This window comes from Apaloderma vittatum, unplaced genomic scaffold (assembly GCF_000703405.1).
Source record: "Apaloderma vittatum isolate BGI_N311 unplaced genomic scaffold, ASM70340v1 scaffold45749, whole genome shotgun sequence".
Lineage (NCBI taxonomy): Eukaryota > Metazoa > Chordata > Aves > Trogoniformes > Trogonidae > Apaloderma > Apaloderma vittatum.
In genome coordinates, this window is record NW_009736657.1 from 1 (window position 1) to 20,165 (window position 20,165).

The 20,165-nt window shown below is 40.1% G+C and overlaps 1 protein-coding gene across 1 annotated transcript; it reads left to right on the forward strand.

Moving 5' to 3' along the window:
• The first annotated feature begins 642 nt into the window (after positions 1-642).
• Positions 643-16,416, forward strand: LOC104269521 (protein PRR14L-like). The gene is made up of 9 exons (XM_009877049.1): positions 643-1,098; positions 2,296-2,377; positions 3,554-6,416; positions 7,059-9,278; positions 12,562-12,630; positions 13,383-13,551; positions 13,835-13,941; positions 15,248-15,319; positions 15,991-16,416. Exons 1-9 carry the CDS (start codon positions 643-645, stop codon positions 16,265-16,267), a joined length of 6,315 nt encoding a protein of 2,104 aa, XP_009875351.1. The 3' UTR covers positions 16,268-16,416.
• The last annotated feature ends 3,749 nt before the right edge of the window (positions 16,417-20,165 follow it).

Genomic DNA, 20,165 nt, shown 5'->3' on the forward strand with positions numbered 1-20,165 from the left:
GCCTGCGCTGCTGCCCGCTCTCGCTGGCCGAGGCTGCCGGGGACCGGCGCGTCCCGCCCTGGGCTGAAGAGATCCCGACGCCGGTGCCCGGGCTGCGTGGAAAAGCGTCCTTCGTACAGCGCCAGGTGCTTGTGTGAGAGAAGCGGCGAGGCACAGCGTGTGATCGATGATGCAGCAAGTGTTCCCTCGAGACAGAGGACCTGAAGAAAAGTTGGGCTTTTTTCCCAAAGATTAGAAACTGAAGAAAATCACAGAAAAAGAAATGATGCTTTAGTTTTTGTCTAAGGAGTAGGGTGTCTAGTACACACTCCAGCAATTTCCTTTATAGTCTCTTTCTGGGTTTTCCAGAAGATGATGTTATGTCTCCAGGCAGACATTTGGATGTGAAAATGAGGCTTGGGAATATCTTATCTGTCTGTACTTTCTTTTATTGATGAAGCGTTTGCTTAGATACTTGAATGTTTCTAAGCTCCTTTCTTAAAAAAATCATCTGGAAATATCTTAAACACATATGTTTGACTCTTGAAGAATGAAGCTTTTCCTTTTAATCTAGAGATTACTTCTATGTATTTGATCTGACGCTGCTTTTCTTTTTAGGGTAAAGTGTGAAAAGCTCAGGACAATCGATCTTCAGCTGCCCTGATGCTATCATCTGGAGTGGAGTGTCTCCTAGATTCTGCTGTAATAGAGGAATTGTACACTGGACTGCCGGAGAGCATCTGCCCTGAACTCATGGCTGTATCGGAGCCTGCTGTTGGATTAGGTGGAAAATCTGGTGTAGCCACAGCTGTGCTAGCACCCAGGGACAGTCTGTTAGCGGAGCAGCGCAGGACTTCTGGAGCAGAAAACTTTTGCCAGAAGACAGAGGATTTGGGTGATGTGCTTATGGTGATTTCACATGGGCCAGCAGAATCCCTTAGTGAAGCATTACAAAACGCTGGAGACCTTAAAGAGGACAACAAATTTAAAGAAAGAAACTTTAGGAAACTAGACTGTTCTTGTGATGGATACCAGAAAGAAGATACAGAGGCACAAGATGCTGAGAAGTATCATGCTGAATGCTCTGCTTTAATGCCTGGGGAAAGTTGGTCAAAACAAGTAAGCAAATGCAAAAATTCATCCCTGTGTGATATTTTGAATTTAGAGTTAGAGTGACCGGCCAGAGGACCTTGTCCATGGGGTTTCCTCTTTCTTATTTGTGTCTCCTGGCAAGTGTGTCACTACTTGGATTATCATGGGCCCAGTGAAAGATTAGCGTGTACTTCAGTAGACTTGATATTTTAAAATGGAATGGCACGAGGCAGGTATGTAACAGAACAAAGAACAGAACTCGTGGCTAAAAAGAAGAGAAACATCTTTAAAAGCTTCCTGTCATGTTTTGTGGCTACAGCATATTCTGCTGGTAATGTCATCCCCATCAACCACTAACCAATAGTTATTTCAGTCTGGTAATAGTATTATAATGCTACAAGGGGCTCCAGTTTAGTAGGTCACTTTTTAATCTCCCCAGAAGACCGTAAGGGAGACAGAAAGTCTTGTGGCTGAACACATACCGGCCAGGAAATACCTGGATAAGGTGCATAGGTGTGTATTTTACACTAATTACTGCATGCTGCACAATACTAAAATACTTTATGGTTTTAATTCTGGATTTTTATGTCCGTTTGATTTATTCGAAAGTATGTGAAAATAAAGCTAATTAAATTTTCTATAGTCATTCACTTTTTCAAGGTGAATTTGCACACATTTCAAAATGCAGGTAGTTTAGTTGTGGGCTCTTATTTTGGTTTGTCTTGGGTTATTTTTTGCAAGTAGACCTGGGTCATCTGTTCTCATGTTTGTGTTTATGAGCCAGGGGAAGAAGTGATAGAAGGCAAATTCTAATGAAGACTAGAAAACACGTGCATCTTACCAGAGGCGTACAGTAATGGTTTGGGGATGCAAGATAGATGTGGAGACTGGATGATTATTCTGATTCAAATTTGCGGCAAATTGCATTTTAAGCCACTTACGTTTTAGCTGCTTGCATCGTAAGACTTCATTGCTTCTGAATACAAATTTGTAATTTTCTGGATGCTTCTTTGTTTAGTGGCGAGGTGGCAGGAAGGGATGGCAAGCACATGCGTGAGCCTCTTGCAATGCAAGGCTGCCTCCATGCGAGGGCTGATAAGTTCTGAGGTTTCTTGGTAGTTTACTTACTTAGAACTAACCTAGCTGAGAAGGTACAGTCCCTGAGATATGCTACACCTTTCAGAAAATGGATCTGTTTTCACTGACACTTCTCTCTTGTTTCAGGAGGACCCTCAATTAAACCAGCATGAGGTGAAGGCTTCAAGAAGCAATTGCACAGAAAGAGCAGGATCTCTGAAGATCACAGGTGCATATTTTACTTCTACATCCCTATCTTCCTCCCTGCTTCTCTCCCAGGTTACTTTTTGTTGATTTAAAATAGACGTATGATTGTAGGATAGCTTACTTCTTTTACTTTACAGTAAAAGCTACTACTTTGCATATTTAGAACAATATGAAAACTTAATCCTCAGCCTTTTCCTGGCAGCATGGGTACTTTCCTGAAGACCTTTTATATGTACAAGATGTGTTTTAGTTATTTATTTCAAATACTTCTTTACCCCGAAGCATAAAGTGCTATTAGTAGCAGATGCTTTGCATTTCCTTTTGTTTCAAAGCTGATTTATATGCAAGCAGTAATAGCGAAGATGTGGAAAAGTGCAACTCCTTTATTTTCTAATGTTCTGAAAAATAAAATTAGAAGTGCAGAATCCAAAGGAGGAGGACTAGATGCCTGCTTCTAGTAATTACTTTTCTCCCTCCATGCTCACATAACCAAAACTTGGACTTAGTTGAAGAATACCATCTAGTCTTGGTCCTTAGTAGAAAAAAAAATAAAAAAATGTGTAGAAGTCTGAGCACATATGTTTCCTGTAAAGTTTCAAACATGAAAATATTCTTCAGTAACTCTAATTTTTTTAATTGGCATCTTCTTTGCAATATTACAAAAAAAGTGTATTAAAACCGTAACTGTGTGGATAAAATGAGATACACTTCGTCTTCCTACGCATTACCTACTGACAGAACCCCTCTGAGGAAGAAGTGACAGTGGCTGCTTGGTGCACAGCCATACCCCTCGAATAGAGCAGAGAAAGTACCCAGCTGCAGCGAGCTTCGATGTTACAAATGAGCGTTATGGTGTTGGCCATGACTTCGTATGTATTGAGTTATAAGACTGGCGATGCACCTAGCCCAGTATTAGAGGAATGTGAAAAATACGGCTCTCTGGATGCCTGCTGTTCATGGGGCATGTCTGTATTGAAAGGGATTGCATTTGTTACCTTAGGTTAGTGGTGGGATAGTTTGTTGTTCTTTGTTCTAAAGGTTTGTAGTAGAATTGCTAGCATCAGTTCTTACTTTTAAAAACATTTTGGTAAGCAACACTGTGCACAGCATTGTGTACAACGCTGAAAGGAATTCAGTAAGCTGAATGTCTTCTAAATTTAGCATATGGTTCTGATTGCTTTATTTTTTTCTTACACAGAAGAAAACCAAGCAAATGTTCAGGTGACAGCTGAAACTCTGCCAAAGCTCACTGAAGAAGTACAAGGTATGAAGGCTGATGGGACTAGGATATTTAGTAAAGCAGGATACAGGAGTGACAGAGTAAGTAAAGGTCTTCCACCTGAGAGCAATGAATGCCCAGACGTAGGCGCAGTCATGGCCAGAGCTGGGGTTTCAGAAACCAGCATGTTAGGTTTTTTAGAGCCTTTAAAAGTCATGGACATTGAATCCGCCACAGAGCATCCACAAGAATCAAACGAATATAACTGGTTGAAAGCCCATACTGCCATACCATTGAGAAGAGGGGCCAATGTTGTATCTGTTTTGGACGCTAGAGAAGAAAATGTACCCAGACAAAATCCTGTTTGTGAGTTCAATAGATCACTTGCTACTTGCCCGACTTATCAGCAGGATGAGGAAAACAATGCTCATGACTTCTGTACTGGACCTGTACCTAAACATCATGAACTTCGTAAGCTGTCACCAGTAGAAAGCTGTAGAACACTCTCCACAAAAAGTTCTGAAGTTTTATGTTCAGTTCTGAAAAGCATCACTTATTTGGACATTAGAAATACGCTGCTAGAAAGCAATAGTACTGCAGTCCATGGAAATATTAATGAAACTCAGCAAAAGTATCTTCCCAAAAAAATCAGAAGTCAGACTTACTATGATCATGGAACTGGGTCTGTAGAAAATCCAACTTCCACATCTGTACCAGTAAAGCAGATCTCGGTGGTCAGGAACGAAGGATTATCTAGTGCTAAAATGGATCATAGGGAAGTACGTGCTGCTGAAGTCTGGAGAAAAACTGCCGTAGGAGACAATGCTGAAGTTTGTAGCTGGCCTGAAGCACAAGAGGCTGCTAATTCTGACCATTGTTGCTCTTCAGTTTTTAGTTCTGTAGCTTCATCTCCTGAAGAGTTCTCAAAAGAAAAATTTAAAATAGTCCCATCAGAAGATGATAAATTGAAAAAGGACCAGTGGCAATTGTGTGCCAGTGATCCATGCAAGGATGATATAAAGGAACATAGTCTATTGATGGAAACAAACACCATTGCTTCCTATGAAACTGGACGGACAGACGTGTGCTTTTATAATGGCTCCAGTAAAATTTCTCCTGCCAGTAGTTACAGCTGTCTGGGTCTCAGTGCCAAGCTGGAAGAAGATTCACCTAAGGCAAAACTGCTTGAAAAGGAATTTGAGAGTAACAGGACATCAGTAGTGTTGACTGGTAGTTCTGTTGAAATTACAGAAGCTAGTAACGACACTTTGTCCACTGGCAAAGAAAGTAATTTGTTTTGTACACTAAATGTAACTCTACCTCCTGTTGCACAAAAATCAAGAGAACCTCATCGTAATGAGTGTCCTTGTACTGCTAATGAAGTTTCAAGCAGGGACAAGGCTCAAGATAGTCCACCTGGAAAAGAATCAGGTGTTGCTTCTGGAACAACAGGGGAGCAAGTCACTGAAATTGTGCTTCATAAAGACAAGTTCAAGTTTTCAGTAAGTTCCAGGACTTTTGGTAACCCTAATACAGCAAGCAGAGATCCGCAAAAGGACATGAGGTCTTCGGTGGGAAATATAGAGAGTGTGGTCACTGGTTTTGAAAATGAACACAGCAACACATGGAATTGTAATCATCAGAATACAAAAGACCAATATACTGCTGCCAGTACTTCCTGTATTTTATCAGGGAGTACATGTGTAAATTATGTTCTCCCAAACAGTCATTCTCTTGATGTGGAGAGTGATAAGATTGAAGAAAATAATGATTTGGAAGGAGAAGCTTCAGCTGGATCCAATAGTAAAAAGGCAATCGCCTTTCCAGAAGCATGTGGATCTCCTCCTTGTGAAAATGACTGGTATTGTGAAAATGACAGAGGTATGGATCTGCACGCGATAAATGACATTTCCACAGCAAACAGCATGTTTTGCTCAGCTTCTACTGCAGAGAAATCTGTTGCTGCCTTGGTAAGAGATAAGGTTTCAAATAAGAATGTGGAGGTTGTGAAACAATTTAATCTTTGTAAAGTAACAGATGATGGAGAAATGGTTTGTGACAGAGAAGAGGCAAAAGGACAAATTGGTATGTGTGCTCTCCAGACAGATGAATTTGATAAAATAAGTACTGTGGATTCTTCAAAGGCTCCTGAAGGCAATTGGAGAAATAAGACTAGTGAACAGCTAGTAGTTAGGTACTGGAAGAAAAAACCCTGTGTTCATAATTATGGATTTTGCAACTCTCCATTAGGCCCAAAGAAGAGAGAATTAGGCACATATGAGAAGAAAGAAGTGTCATCACTCACAGGTAACCCCTCTGAGTGTAGCGCTTCAATCTGCGATACGTGTCTCTTAGTCAGCAATGTGGATGCTCAAACACGTCATGCTAGCTCAACAGAAAAGACGCTTCATCCAGTGGGAAATCAGTGTTTTGCGTGTCAAAGTGAGTTCAATGGACCAGTTCTAGGCAGCAATCGACATGTAGAAAGCTTAAACAACCGGCCAAACCCTGGCTCACAAACTAGGGCTGCGTCTGTGGATGAAACTGAAATTTCAGTTGGCTCTGGCAAAAGTAAAGAGATAGTGTTAAAAGCAAGTGACAACCTGCCTCTATTATTTCATACATATGCAAGGACGTGTGAAAGTTTTCAAGGAACTCTAAAAAAGAATGTAGTGGATTTGGACTCTTTCCATGGTGTGAGAAATGAAGACTGTTCAGGACACAAGGGCTTCCTCAGTGATGTAGTTGAAGAGAAGACAATCAGACTAAAAGAACACAAGAACAGATGCGAAAGAGGAGCTCTTGAAGAAAACTTGTCTGATAGCAAATCACATTGCTCACAGCATGCTTGCTTTATCAAATGCACAAAAGAGAGAGCAGAGCTAGTGTTTCCAGGAAACAAAACACAGCAATCTTTGCCAAAGTGGTTGGTGGAGGACCAGGAAAATACAGTTAATTCCCAGTTTTTGCCCTTCTCATCAATTCATGGGAGTCTGTCATATAAGCCAGAAAATATAAATGTACTTTCAGAGACAGAAAACAAGAAAAGTCTGAGAATAAAATCTATCTTAAATAACTCTTGCCTGCAGTTAACAATTGAGCCTGGCAAAGAAACTGTGGCACAAAAGGGTATTGGTCTATCGCATTTCAGGAAGTTTGATAACCAAAAATCTTTTAATGAGACTCAGGTGGATTCAGAAACACCGTCAGCTCTGAACTTGGGGATCTCTCTGCCTGTGAAAGAAAAGCTGTGTGTGAAATCTGAGAAAACACAAACAGGTAATGATTCATCTTCCGCCGAAGTTTTTAGCAAAGATTCTTCAGTGACAAAATCTGTTTCTGTAACGACGTCTGTTCAGAGAAAAGCCAGCCACACTGAGATTTCATCTTCAGAGAATGAAATAGCAACTGGCGTTCTGAGTGTTGCAAAAGGCTCAGGAATGTGTGCACACAGCAAAGAAAATCTAAGAGATGAGGGGCATAGCATGCTGACTGTGAAAGCCATGGATGTGACCTCACCAAAAAGTACTCGCTCTGGGGAGAAATTTAAGGGTACGTGTATTGAAGAGACGATGGGAAGAGAAGTAGGCCCCAGAAATAAGTTTCCCGTAGATTCGTTTCTTGATGAAGAAGATTGTCTACGGGCCTTGTTGAAAGATTCAAAAGAGGCTGATTGCAATATAGTCCCTCTCAGTACTGAGAATTATGGAAAGACTTTGGAAGAAATCCCAAGATCTAACCTAAATAATCTTTCAAAAGAAAGAAAAAATGATACAAAGGTCACAAACTCCACAGGTACCAGTCTGCTTTCAGACACTGTACATGATGGTCAAGCTGAAGATCTGACTGACACAGAAACTTCTCCAGAATTGCAGTATAAAACAACACCCACATTATATCCACGTATAAGTATAGTATCAAACAGTTGCAAAGAATCATCTCCAAACTGTGAGGTTTGCAGTGAAGTACGTGCACCTTACAAATTAAATGCACAGGGCAAAGATGACATAAAGGAGATTACAGAAGGCCGGGACGCTATACCAACTCATTCCGTTTGCAAGGAAAAGGAGACTTTAGGTTCAGAGACACTTGATCAAATAGAGAAATGTCACGCATTTAAACAAAATAAAAAGTATGACAAGACGGAAGTACATCTGTCAGGGAAGGCACAAGAAGAACAGAAGTCAGAGTATCAAGAGGAAGCAAAAATCATGCTGCAACCAAGTGTGTTGCACAGTTCTGAACTTTCATGCAGCACCTCAAATGATTTGGTGCCATCAAGAAATATGAAGTTTGAAGGTCCTTCAGAGGAGATCTCTACTGTCAGAACCAGTGAAAATAAGCTACGTAGCACTTTACAAGAAGTCAAAAGGCCAAAGATTACCACAGATATTCTTAGTTCACAGTTTTTGAAGACTCAGGATTCAGAAATGGAAAACCCGAAACTTAATTTACAGCATGATGGAATTCCTGGTGCCTTTGGGACTACAAATAAACTAAAAGAACCTCTTCCATTAAAAAGACAGCCTGGAAGGACATGCAAAAAAATTTTCACATCGTATCGGCTAACAACCGTAAGAAAAAGCAAAAAAAATAAAAGTTCACCTTTTTCTGAGATTCCCCCAGAAATACTCCCTAACCAGGAAAACCCACTTCTCAAATCTTTGTACTGTCCACGTAAGCCCCTGACAATGGAAACGCAGACAGCCGTGAGGTTCGTCCATATGCCAAGGCAGAGGGCCAAGAGGTGCAGTTTGTTGAGCAGCTTGAAATTTAGAAAATGTACCAAAGAGCCAGCATTGTTGAGCAAGCTGTCTGCAATGGCGAGCAACCTCCTGGCGCCTGCCAAAAGCGTCCATAACGTAGAACCTCTGCCATATTCTTCTGAAATTCTTCCAGTGGGTGAGAGGTACAGCCAACGTAGATCTAAAAATCTATTGGAAGCCTTTTCTTGCATTAACAGGAGCTTACACTCACGCTGGGCTGACAGTTGGTGCACCAAGATGTTCAGCTTTCAGCCTTTGGCACTTTATCCTGTAGAATCTACCAAAATGCTTTCTTCAGACTTTTGCCACAAGCCTCTGACCTCCTTCAATACCCCAGTTTTCCCAGTTTCTTTTCACATAAAATTGGACTCCAGTCGTGTAACAGACCTCACAGGGATTGCATCCCCGCACTCCGTACGTCACAGACCTGTTCTAGGAGAAATGGCAGCGCCGCCATCACAGTGGACTTTCTCTTTTCTCCTGTCTCAGAGCTGTTCAGATAGGACAGCTTTCAAAGAAGAGTCCAGTCGAAATTACGAGCCACATTCCTCTCTCCATGCAACAACCCCAAGCACTGTTCATCCTGGCCGCAGAAGAAGTGCCGTAGCTGAAAGAAGAGGAGGTTGCTCCATGCTTGGGCTTCACACAGTGTTAGCGCTTTCTTCCCCTGGATGTTACAGGATTTGGACGAGAAGAAGAAACTTAACGAGTCATATTCCTACCATCCAGAGACTATTTATATCGCAATTCGCACAGGGTTTGAAAGGGACAAGGCATCCAACTTCTGTATCTGATGACCTCGTCTCTTCATTGCCGTACTCACTGGGCAGGGCACTATCCATATGGAGTCAGCACGGTCCTTCTGCCTGGCCCCCCGAAACCACTCCTCTCCATTCCAATTACTGCAGGTGGCAGCCAAGTGTGGGCATCGAGAACAGGTAAAACCCATCAACTTATTTCTGAGATTAAATGTGTATAGGGTATGCACTTGCTCCTTTTTGGGAGGGAGAGGGTAATTGCAGCTTGCATTGGAGGGTCAGTTTCCCCTGCTCTAAGCCTACATGTTGTACTCCAAAAATGCCTCAACACGGAAGATTCCTCCCTACGGAACAGTCTGTTAGCTGATTTTAAATATATTTGCCTTCACTTCTTTAATACTATCCTGTTTTGGCAGAATGGCTAACTCTATTTTCTTCTCCCTTGCAAAATATATACACCATGCATCAGAATATATAATGCAGAAAGGTGAGCTACTTCGTTAGGTCTATTCAGAGTGACTGCAGAACAACTGGATTTCTGAGGTAGGAAAGTTCTTTTCAGAGGTCTGAGCCACAAGTGCCACTCAGAATCGCTGTAAAATGCTCGATATCCTATTAGGAAGAATCCCAAGGGGCAGGGGGTGGCATTCAGTTAAATTTTTAATTGTATTCCATGACTGTTCTATGCTAATCGGAACCTCTTTATGTGTGATGTGCCTTTTGACAGTATGTGGCCGATGTATTGTTGGCACAAGCAAGCGTAGCTCCAGCTCAGGTTCCTAACACGTTTTTGTCTGTGAGTCATTCTCATTATGAGTGGGAAGAAGACTGAAATCTACTTGGTATATTTAATGTAACTTTTCTATCAGCATTTGAGATTTTTTTACTAAGAAACAGAATGAGAGAAGAGGTTCCTATCTCTGTTACAGAATTTTTGCATGCTCCTGAGCAAAGACTTTGCCCTTTATGCCTCAGTGACTTGAGGCTTTGAGATTCCTGGAGAGGCTCATGAGCCATTTGATTAATCCGTGTGTGTAATAGGGCAGTCTCCAGAGAGCCACGGAATTTGGCTTATCTTATGTCATGGCTCGACATATGTATAACCAAAAATCTGGCCAGATAACTAATGCTGCATTATGTTTTGTATATATGGATAAAGTGCCTAAAAATTTATCACTTTTAAGTATAAATTCTAATGTCTACCAGAGGTGTGAGTGAGCTCATGAAAGTAGTACTCCGTTCTGGGAGATGTCTGCAATAAAAGAAGTTGAATGTTGTTAGAGACAACTTTGCAGCGCGCTCTGTTGAACCTGCATTCTTTTTCATTCCATGTGAGTCAATACATGAGGCTGAATTTTCTCATGTATGAAGGAGTACTCTGGAAGTAATTGTACCACTAAACTATAGTTTGAGCACTAAACATAAAAACAATAGATTGTTTTCATTCTTTAAAAGCAAAACAAACACCTTCTCGCTTTGGTGTATGAGGTGAATTTATTATTTTGTATTGTTGAGGCACGTGATCCTTGGACTGGGAGACCAGAGCTGACTTACGCTCTCGTGTTTTCTCCCGTAGTTAAATCTACAGACTCCTCGGCAGCTTGTTACAGCATATCCAGTTAGCTAAGGTATAAGAGGATTTAATTCCTTGACGTAAAGGGTAATTTGAAAACCAAATGTTTTTCTGTGAATGATCTTTACCCCAAAAAGAGAGAAGCCAAATCAAACCTTACTTCTTCAAGTGAAAAATAAGCCAAAGTTAAAATAGTCTAAAACTCAGTTTGTTTTTTCTCTAAAATGCCTCACAAATATGTGTATGAGGTAGCCTCATTCTAATTTTCTTTAAAGTGAAGTTATCATAGCATGCAGTGAGTTGAAAACAATGTTTGCAGAAGCGTAAATAAATGCAGCAAATAAATGCTATTCCTAAAACAGTGAAGCAAAAATTAGTATTAAAGGTTTGGCTGTAAAACAACATAAAGAACAAAACCTAACATACAAATATTTAACACCATTTTAGATTCCATTTTGCTGAAGATTGACAGCCTGTTCTCATCAACTAATAGTTGTTTCTTTAAAGGTATAAACAGTGACAAAAGGATAATTCAGTAAATCTCCCTTAAATTTGTGTGTACTCAAAAAATATCTTCTACAAACTAAATGTTTGGTACATAAATACGAGAATACAAGAAATATGTTTGGTGCAGTATAAAAGCATTTTCAGCTTCCAGTATGCAAAAAATCTTTGTTTTGATTAAAAATTAGAAAAGAAAAAAAAAAAGTAGTTCCAAGCTTTCTGAAAGCTATCTTCTTCTGGAAGAGATTTGCCCTCTTTAATTTATTTCTTTCATAATTAGTGTTTTTAATAACCAGGAAAAGAAGGAACTGGAGTAGTTCTCCTGCCTAAAAATTGTCTGTCACTTCCACTGCCAGTACTAAAGCATATTTCAAGTGAGATCTATTTTTTCTAATGAATGCTTATTTTTATTCAAAATTTCTAAAATGGTTTTTTTCCTCTCCCTGTAACTTTTTATTATTGTTATTGCATAAAACAGTAAGCTTTGCCTCTAGCACGGAGGACTCTGATCCACTATTGATACAGGTTCCGGTAGTGTTGGGATAGTGAATGGAACACTGAGAGAAACAAAATTTTGAGTCTTTATATTTGGAATTTTCTGGGCTGCCAGCATGGTCATTTATTTTATAGCATTCCAGTCTGTCTGTAACTTCTTTGCTTTAGAACATTAAAATACATTTAGCTGTTAGTTTGAGAGAACAGCAAGTACTGCTGTTTAATGTCATAAAAACTGTCTCAGCTGATTTTTTTTTTCTCTCTGCTATTAATGGTGTAGGCACAAAAATAAAGCTTAATATTAAGGGACTTCGAGCTGCTGTGCTGAACTTTATGCCATAGAATTATGGTAATTACCAATCCTTATGAAAAGGCCTTGGTTATTCCAATCAATTAAGAATATTCTGGTAAGACTGTGGGAGTTAGAGATAACAGGGAGTTAATTTTACAGATTCTTTTCCTTTACAACTGTTGCCACTATGCACTTTTTCATTTTGTAGCCAAATCCCTCAAGGATTTTGGTTACTTTAATTTTAAAACCTGAGAGGTTTGAATGAGGAATATAGACTTTCATAGAAATAGTTACAACTTTAAGACTAATATTGTCTCCCTCTCTTTCTGTACTTTCATCTCCTTTTCTCATCACTACCATTTTTAAGTGGAAGTAGGACTATTTCCTTGACCAGCTGTCAGTGAAATCTAGTGGACTAATGGCAGGTGTGGCTTGCTCTTGTATCATTTTAGTCTTTCATTCTCATTCCCGATATTGGCATTTTTTGTCTTACAGTCCAGTTTATACTAATAATTTTTCCTCAGGTTTTTTTACAATGTAGACCTAATTTCTTCCTGTCTATCTGTTTTTGTTTTTTTTTCATTCTTCTTTTGAACCAGCTATGCCATGTCACCACACTTACCTGTACAGAGTATGGAAGCACTACAGACCGCAGGTCATGAGATATGGTGAGTCTCTTGGGCTTTGATATTTATTCTGAGTAGTGGGATCATAAGTTTCATCAGAAAGACATTGCTTATGGCAGTGCTTTTGGCTTTCAGCTCCTGGCAGTTCACTCCAAGAGTAGCTTTCTGATTAAAATGGTAGTGAAGTAAACTGACTGGATCATGCAGTGGAGAAGTGTGGAGAGGCATTAATGCAGACACCATGTAGATCATTGCACCCAACAGCTTTGTTACTTTCAACCATGTTGTGTCGCTTATGTAAAGAAACTGTAGAAGTTTGTTTCCTTACTTGGGTATATGTTCTTTCTGTCTGAGCGACTGGACGTTAAGTGCTGAACCTTCTCTATTCTTTTTCAGTGTTGGGATGGTAGATATAAAAGCTATCTTTTGAATTTATCTGTAAACAAAAAGTATAATTAATAGTTCCATCAAAGAAATTTGCTGATAAAAGGAGGATTAATCACTTTTAGTAGTTCCTAAGTAGCGCTGTAAACTATTCGACGATAGGAAACGAGCGGGTTTATAATTCCATGCTCATATACTCTGGCAGTTCAGTTTGTTATAATCTCAATGTGGGCTGTGGCAGGTTTTGGTGGTGTGTACGTACCGGAGAGAGAGTTCACTTACTTGGCACAAAATTGCATTGTTTTCTGTGCCCATACTGCAATTTAGGACCATCACCTGAGAGCATGGAATGCTGTTGCAACATAAATTGAGTATTAACCTACATATGTTGCCTTCTTCCTCTGTTACAGTCTGGAAACTTCATTCCCTCTTCCGTTACCAAAGTCTTGCTCACTCCCAGCATCATCCTCATCTCCCCCCCGGCTTCCAGCATCTAAACTCCAGGTGCATGCCCTTGACGAAGCTGATGCGTCTGTTCCAGCCTGTCTTAAATCCCAAGATGACACAGAACTGATAAAAGTGAGTTTATTTTAGGTTTTGGGTATCTCAGACTCTTGGTTCCCCAGAACTTGAAGCTGCTGCTGAATATTATCTAGCAACTGTTAAAGGCGAGGAGAGAGAAGAGGCTGCTATTCCTAGTGTGTGCTGCCACTTTCTTTTATTCAAGCAGAAAGAAAGTGGCAAAACAAAGAAGAATGTTTACTCTATAGATAACGTATACTCGACATAAAAGGGAACTCTTGACTAGTGTGGTCATTATTTCCTTCAATTTAACTTTTTTTTTTCTTTTTTCTTTCTTAAGACTGAGCCAGAAAAGAGGCCAAAGAAAGTGTCACAGATCCGAATCAGGAAAACTGTTCCTAAGCCAGACCCTAACCTTACTCCAATGGGACTACCCAAACCAAAAAGGTGAGCAGTATCCTTTAAATGGACCCATAGTAGCTTGTGTTGCCTATATTTCCTGCATAATAATGTAATCGTTTCAATAAATGCTTCTCTTACCACCACTATTTTGTACACTCCTAGTTGAGTGATGCCTCATGTATGCTTCCTGTCAATCAAGAAAAGATTGATGCACCTGTATCAACTGTATAAAAGACTGAAGAAAGAAATTGGTCTTTGAACATGACGTTTTCAAATGAGGAGGGATAAATAAAGGACTATGGGATATGAACTACTAACTGGGGTTTGGGCAAAATGTGAAAAACTAAACTGCAATGGAATGATTATCTAAAGAAGTTGTTCATATTGATAAATATGTATTGAAAATAAGTCATTACATGACACACAGTGAGATGAAGTGATCTGTGAGGAAGTTCGATTACTGCAAATAATGTTGGAGTTCTTTACAAACCCTTCTTTGTTTGTGGTGTATGATGATAGGGAAATGTTAGTTCAGTGTAAATGTGGGTAATCACAGTGCCAGATACTGATAAAGCTTTTCCAGTCATATCGTAGAGTCATGGAATGATTTGGGTCAGAAGCGCCCTCAAAGATCATCTAATTCCAACACCCCCTGCCCTGGCAGGGACATCTCCCACTAGATCAGGTTGCTCAAGGCTCTGTCCAGCCTGGGCTTGAACACTGCCAGGGATGGAGCATCCACAGCCTCCCTGGGCAACCTGTGCCAGTGCCTCCCCACCCTCAGGGTAAAGAACTTCTTCCTCAGATCTTATCTAAACGTAGGCGCTGTTTCAGCTTCCACCCATTGCCCCTCGGCCTATCACTACAGACCCTCCCAGCCTTCTTGTAGACCCCTGCAGGTAGTGAAGTGACAGTCAGTTTCTGTCTTAAGCAGAAGTGTGAGCTTTAACAAAGGAATGCATTTCTTCAGGTCAGCTTGCTAATGGTCAGTAAGTGACTTGTAAAATCAGTCTCAAGAGATGAAATGTTAATCTGCTACACACACTCTAAGTCTTAACTTCCACAAAAATATCTTTGAAGGGATTTCTCTCACCTCAGAGAATGGTAAAGGAACATTGAGCCCTGCAGAAATGGCAAGTCTTGACACAGACCTGATAAAAACACTGTATGAAATTAGGTACTTTGCAGCCTCATTTATCATTCCTCTCTGTCTCCAATTAGTTAAAGCGTAATTAGTTAGCATTTAGGCATAGAACACAAACGATACTTGTTTCTTGTAAATCTGCTTGTTGTGAAGAGAGGTAGTTTGGAAATTATTGTTTCTTCACTGACTTATTCGTTACTTTTTCAGGCTTAAGAAGAAAGAGTTTAGTTTAGAAGAAATTTACACAAACAAGAACTATAAGTCCCCTCCTCCAGCCAGGTTGGTTCTGCTTCCTAATGAGAAAACTGAGACAAGTGTAAATTACTTAGGTCGAGAGAGAGAGAAGATTAAAGGTGACTGAAAGCTAAGGGAGATATATTTTTTTAATTACTCTAGTTTAAAGTGGTAGGATAAAGTTACTTGAAAAAAATAGTATCTTTTACTACTTGGATGGAAAGCAGTGAAATAGAACATGAACTGACAATTTGCATTTGTGGGGTTTTTTTACCTATTCGTTCACTGCAGCCTCCATCCAAGTACAGTATATGCTTTTTCAAAATTCAAAGGCAACTAAATATTCTTTAAAATACTAAGAATAACTGCCTGTCATCAAGTATAGTTTGATTATCAAGATGCTACTTTTTTAATGTTCAGATCTCTTTAATCTTTATAGATCAAGCTTCTGTAATTGTGCTTTTGATCTGAAAAATGGATAGAAAGAGCTTGAACCCAATTGTCTGTGCACCTGTAACAAATTATTTAGCTGGCAGTGCTGTGCAGTTGCAGGAGGTGGAAGCTGTAGATGAGTGTACGTTACAAGAGGTGCAGAGGGGCTGTGAAAGTGTAAGTTGGAAGTGCGGTTGTTTGGGTTAGGGATCCACTGGTCTCCCTGTCCTTGTAAGGTGGTAACTGCTTCCTGAGTATTCACATGTTCTGTCCTTTGCTTGCAGGAGCTTGGAAACAATCTTTGAAGAGCCCAAGGAGAAAAATGGACGCTTGGTCTCTGTCAGCCAGCAGAAGAGAAAGCGGATTCTAGAGTTTCAGGACTTCACTCTTCCCCGGAAGAGGAAGACACGAGGCAAAATCAAAGCAGTGGGTAGTTTCACCCGAGCAAAAAAAGCTGCACTACAGAGTGCAGAGTTAGATGCTCTTCTGAGTCAGAAGCTAATGGACCTCGAAGCCTTTTTTGCAGAGGAGGCTGAGCAGGAGCAGGCCTCTAGCATCTAAGAGAGCCATTTAGCTGAAAATGGTCCAGTCAGCTCCTTTAGTGTTTTAGTCCTGTTAGGAAGTACCTGCTGACTTCTTCATAGGTTACTCTACCACTCTGTTCTACTGTCTGATGATCAGTTTTTGGCTGTGGCCCTCTTTAAGGTGCTATTTTTTATTCTTTTTTTTTTTTTTTAATATGCTATTGGAGGGATTCTTGTAGGTCCCTGTCTGAGTGTAGCACAGCCACGTATGATTTACCATTCCTTCCCCAACCTCTGGAAATTACTGCTAATGTTTAATTATGTTTAAACACCTTTTGGGGGTAGAGTAGGTGTGTAAAGGAGGGAGTAGTGCACCTTCAGTGACGCTAGAACTCTGTACTCCAGATCGTTTGCACATTTGAGTCTGCTGTTGTTACTGTAATGGCTATTTTGAACGACCTGACAGAAGAGATACGGTGTTTGATAAAGATGAATTCTAGCAAACTCATACTTGATATACCACTAACTTTTTAATAAGTAGAAGTAGCTGTCTGGGTTTGCTTTCAATTGTTTCTTCCTTCTGTTTACTTAGGAGGTTCCTTCTGAGTTCTTGTGTCCTTCCTGGCTTCAGGCAGCAGAAGCCCCACAGAACTAGACTTTAAATAACTTGCACTTTGTATATGTTTCTTTGTTTGCTGCATGTGGACACCTTTTAACATGACTGTGCTCAAAAAAAAAAGGTAATATTTTAAGAAAAAAATGGTGCCCAGTGCTAATTTTTCCCCCCAAAAAAGAGTTCTTACCTACTTGGCTAATGCCATCCTCTTCTCCAGAGGAAAAGCTAGTTAGCCCATGAGGCTGTTAAGCTGCAGGATACGTAAGTAGAGGCTTTTATTTAATTGAGTTGAGCTGCTGCATGCAGGGAACACCAGCAAAATCTTTGAGACTTATTTTTAAGGGACTTTAATTGCAGTAAAAATACCACCTTGATTTTAATGCCAACAAGAAAATATTTTTCTCCATCTTGAGAGTTTTTTTACCATTTTAGATGTACAATTCATGTAGCTTATAATTAGATATACTCTGAACAGCACTGTTGTACATAATAGCTAGTGTTGTACAAAGAGCCTCCTAGCATGTGAAAATTACTTTTTTTTTTTTCATTATGTAGGGCCACTTGTAATTATCTGATGCAGCACTGGGCAATTTCTCAGCTATACCTTTTGAGGGAAGAGAGCTCCCTTCTGGGATAACTTCTGTTAAACTTACTTGAAGCATAATTCAAAATGAATGCTAGCTGCAGTTCAGGTGATTTCTGTCCTTTAGTGCCTATAGAAATTATTCAGGCAAAGCTGTCGTTGCTGGGATGCTCAAATTTAATAGCCTGTTCTTTTTCACTTGAAACTTGCACTTTCTTATTTACCTAACCCTATAACAGAGTTTCTATTTAGCTTCAAAATGAGCAAATTATCTAGTGGGGGAGTATTTTTAATAAAGTTCCAAGAAATGCAGGACTGAAAATACCATCATAATCTTCTGTTGCTCTGCCACTTCTGTTACTGACCAAACAGAAACTAAAAATTAACAAGCCATCTGTTGAAGAGCTTTGAAAGCAGAGAAATGGAAGAGGATTGCTACTCTGTGTGTGCCTAAGTCTTGAAAGAAATGTAATGTTGGTTTGTTTTGCTCCCATCTTATGTGCTGGGATTCCTAGAAGTTTACATTCTTTACATTCAGGAAGACTGAAGAAAAGAGAGGAGTGTGCACACTTAGTGTAGCGGTGTTTGGGTTTTGAGGGTAAAATGGTAAGGCAGGCAAACTTTGAACATACGGACTTACTATTTCAGCAGCAAGGTCTGCTTAACCTGTTTGGCAGCTGTAGAACGTTTTAATTGATCTCTTTATTTTTATAAAAATAAATCCCTAAAAAGTAAAGGTTGACTGCCTTTTAAAAATATTTGAAACTTTCTCTATACTGGTTTATTAGCCTAATTATTGACTGACTGGAAGCTGTGGCAAGAGTGAGATATATATATATATTTTTATGGTTTTATGCTATATAATAGGATTGTTACACAGCATTCATTCACCTTCTGTTATTGGGATCAAAGAATGACATGATTGTGCTGTAACCTTACCGGGTCTTTTAAGGAAACAAGGATATGGGTGGTGAGGGAGGAAACTTGGGTCCAGGTGAAGTTCAGGCCTCTAATATGCTTCAAAACATGGAATGTTTCAGGGTTTTCCTTTAGGTTGTGGGTTTGGGTTTTTTTAGGTTTTGGAGTTTTTTGTCTGCTTCCCTGCTCTGTCTTCTTTCTGATTGCTTTAAAGTAGTATTTCTTAGCTTTCTTTTTAACAGCTACAGCAGAGAGAGCAGAGCAAAGAAGCACTCAATTCTCTTTCCTTTACAATATTTGGAGGAGTTACAAAATGATGTTGCAGTTGCCTAGCTTGTCCCAGTTTGTGGAAACCCAAATATACAGCATTATGCTGCTTTGGTTTAGTATTTGTGTGATGATAGAGATGTAAGCTAATTGAAACAAAGCATCTTGTTCCCCCTCCAGCATACAGCTGTCAGTTACGCTTGTGCGCTTCTTTTGTCCTTTCTCACCTCTGTTCCTGTTTACACCACTCATGGAACAGCTTTGTTCCTTGTGGCTGCTGCTTGTCCACTGAGAGTGGTGACGGTGCAAAAGCTACACATTTGCCACTCTGAGCTGCTTCTGTCCCAGATAAATGAAAAGTACAGAAGATGCATCTTTTGGGGTCTTGCATACCTCCCTAGCTGAACGATATGTACACTTGCCTTTTCATAAAATGAACCCACTCCAGTGAGGATTTTGTTTGCATCATCATGGAAAGACATTGTACATATAGCTCACACAGTGATGACTGGAGCAGCTTGAGAGGAATTGCAAAGCTGTACTGCCTCTTATTAGTAAGTTCTGCAGAGCCAGGCAGCTCTTTGCTAAATTTGCTGGTGATGGAAGGTAGAAAGATCACCTCCCAAAGAAAAAAAATATAAAGGAAAAAAAATCTTGTTTTCATCATGCTATGACAGGAGTGGCTCAGGCTACTTAATGTATGTTAACAGCATTTGCCTGGCTGGCTGTGGGGCTACATACACTTGAGTTCGGATGCTTGTTGGATATGATTTTCTGCAAGCAGTTCTCTGAGGTGAGCCTTTGGTGTATTATGTTCCAGGTGCTCTTCTAGAATACGGATGGTAACTGTGGGTTCAAAGTCTCTATGATACTATCAAGTTAACAAATAGCTCAATGAGAATTTGTACACTTGTGCCATTAGCCTCCATCAGGCTCTTGGCATTTTGTTTCTGTTCGATATTGTGTAAACCTAAAATTTCACTGTTTCTTTTGTGTGTGTTTTTAATTTATGGAAATAAAATTTTCAGAGAACCTTTCAGGTTTTTAAGGCCTTCTTTATGCTTGTATCAGTAACTATGCATGATACATGTCTTGCATACATGGGGAGAAGAGGTCAAATCTCAAAGAGATTAACACCACGAAGTAGGTGGATGGGCCGTTGGCAAGGCACAGAGCAGCAAGTTGAGTGTTCACTTGTCCCTAACCATACTTCAACAGGAACAGAAACAGACCTGGAGGATTTTAAGCATGATCCTAGCTACTGTTCCTAACGTGGAGACAGGATCCATCTCTTAAGGGAGGAGAGTAGTAAGAGCCAGACAGCATCGACATTTCCTGCTACGTTCAGAGCCGAGAGATTCAAGCTGGAGCAGGCCCATGTGCAGGGCCCACGCCGAAGGTCAAGCACAGGGGCGTCAGAAAGGCCTATTAAGCAGCTGTAGTGTCTAGAGCAGAAAACAACTCCCCCACCCCTCCAACCCATAAAATCTTCCGTATAACCCAGATTTTTAATTTATTGCTATTCAGCTGCGTGCTGCTCTTGGCAAACCG

Coding starts and splice junctions, on each gene's coding strand:
- LOC104269521 (XM_009877049.1), top strand. CDS start 643: ATGCTATCATCTGGAGTGGAGTGTCTCCTAGATTCTGCTGTAATAGAG. Junction 13,552..13,834: donor ATGACACAGAACTGATAAAA/GTGAGTTTATTT, acceptor TTCTTTCTTAAG/ACTGAGCCAGAAAAGAGGCC. Junction 13,942..15,247: donor GGACTACCCAAACCAAAAAG/GTGAGCAGTATC, acceptor TTACTTTTTCAG/GCTTAAGAAGAAAGAGTTTA.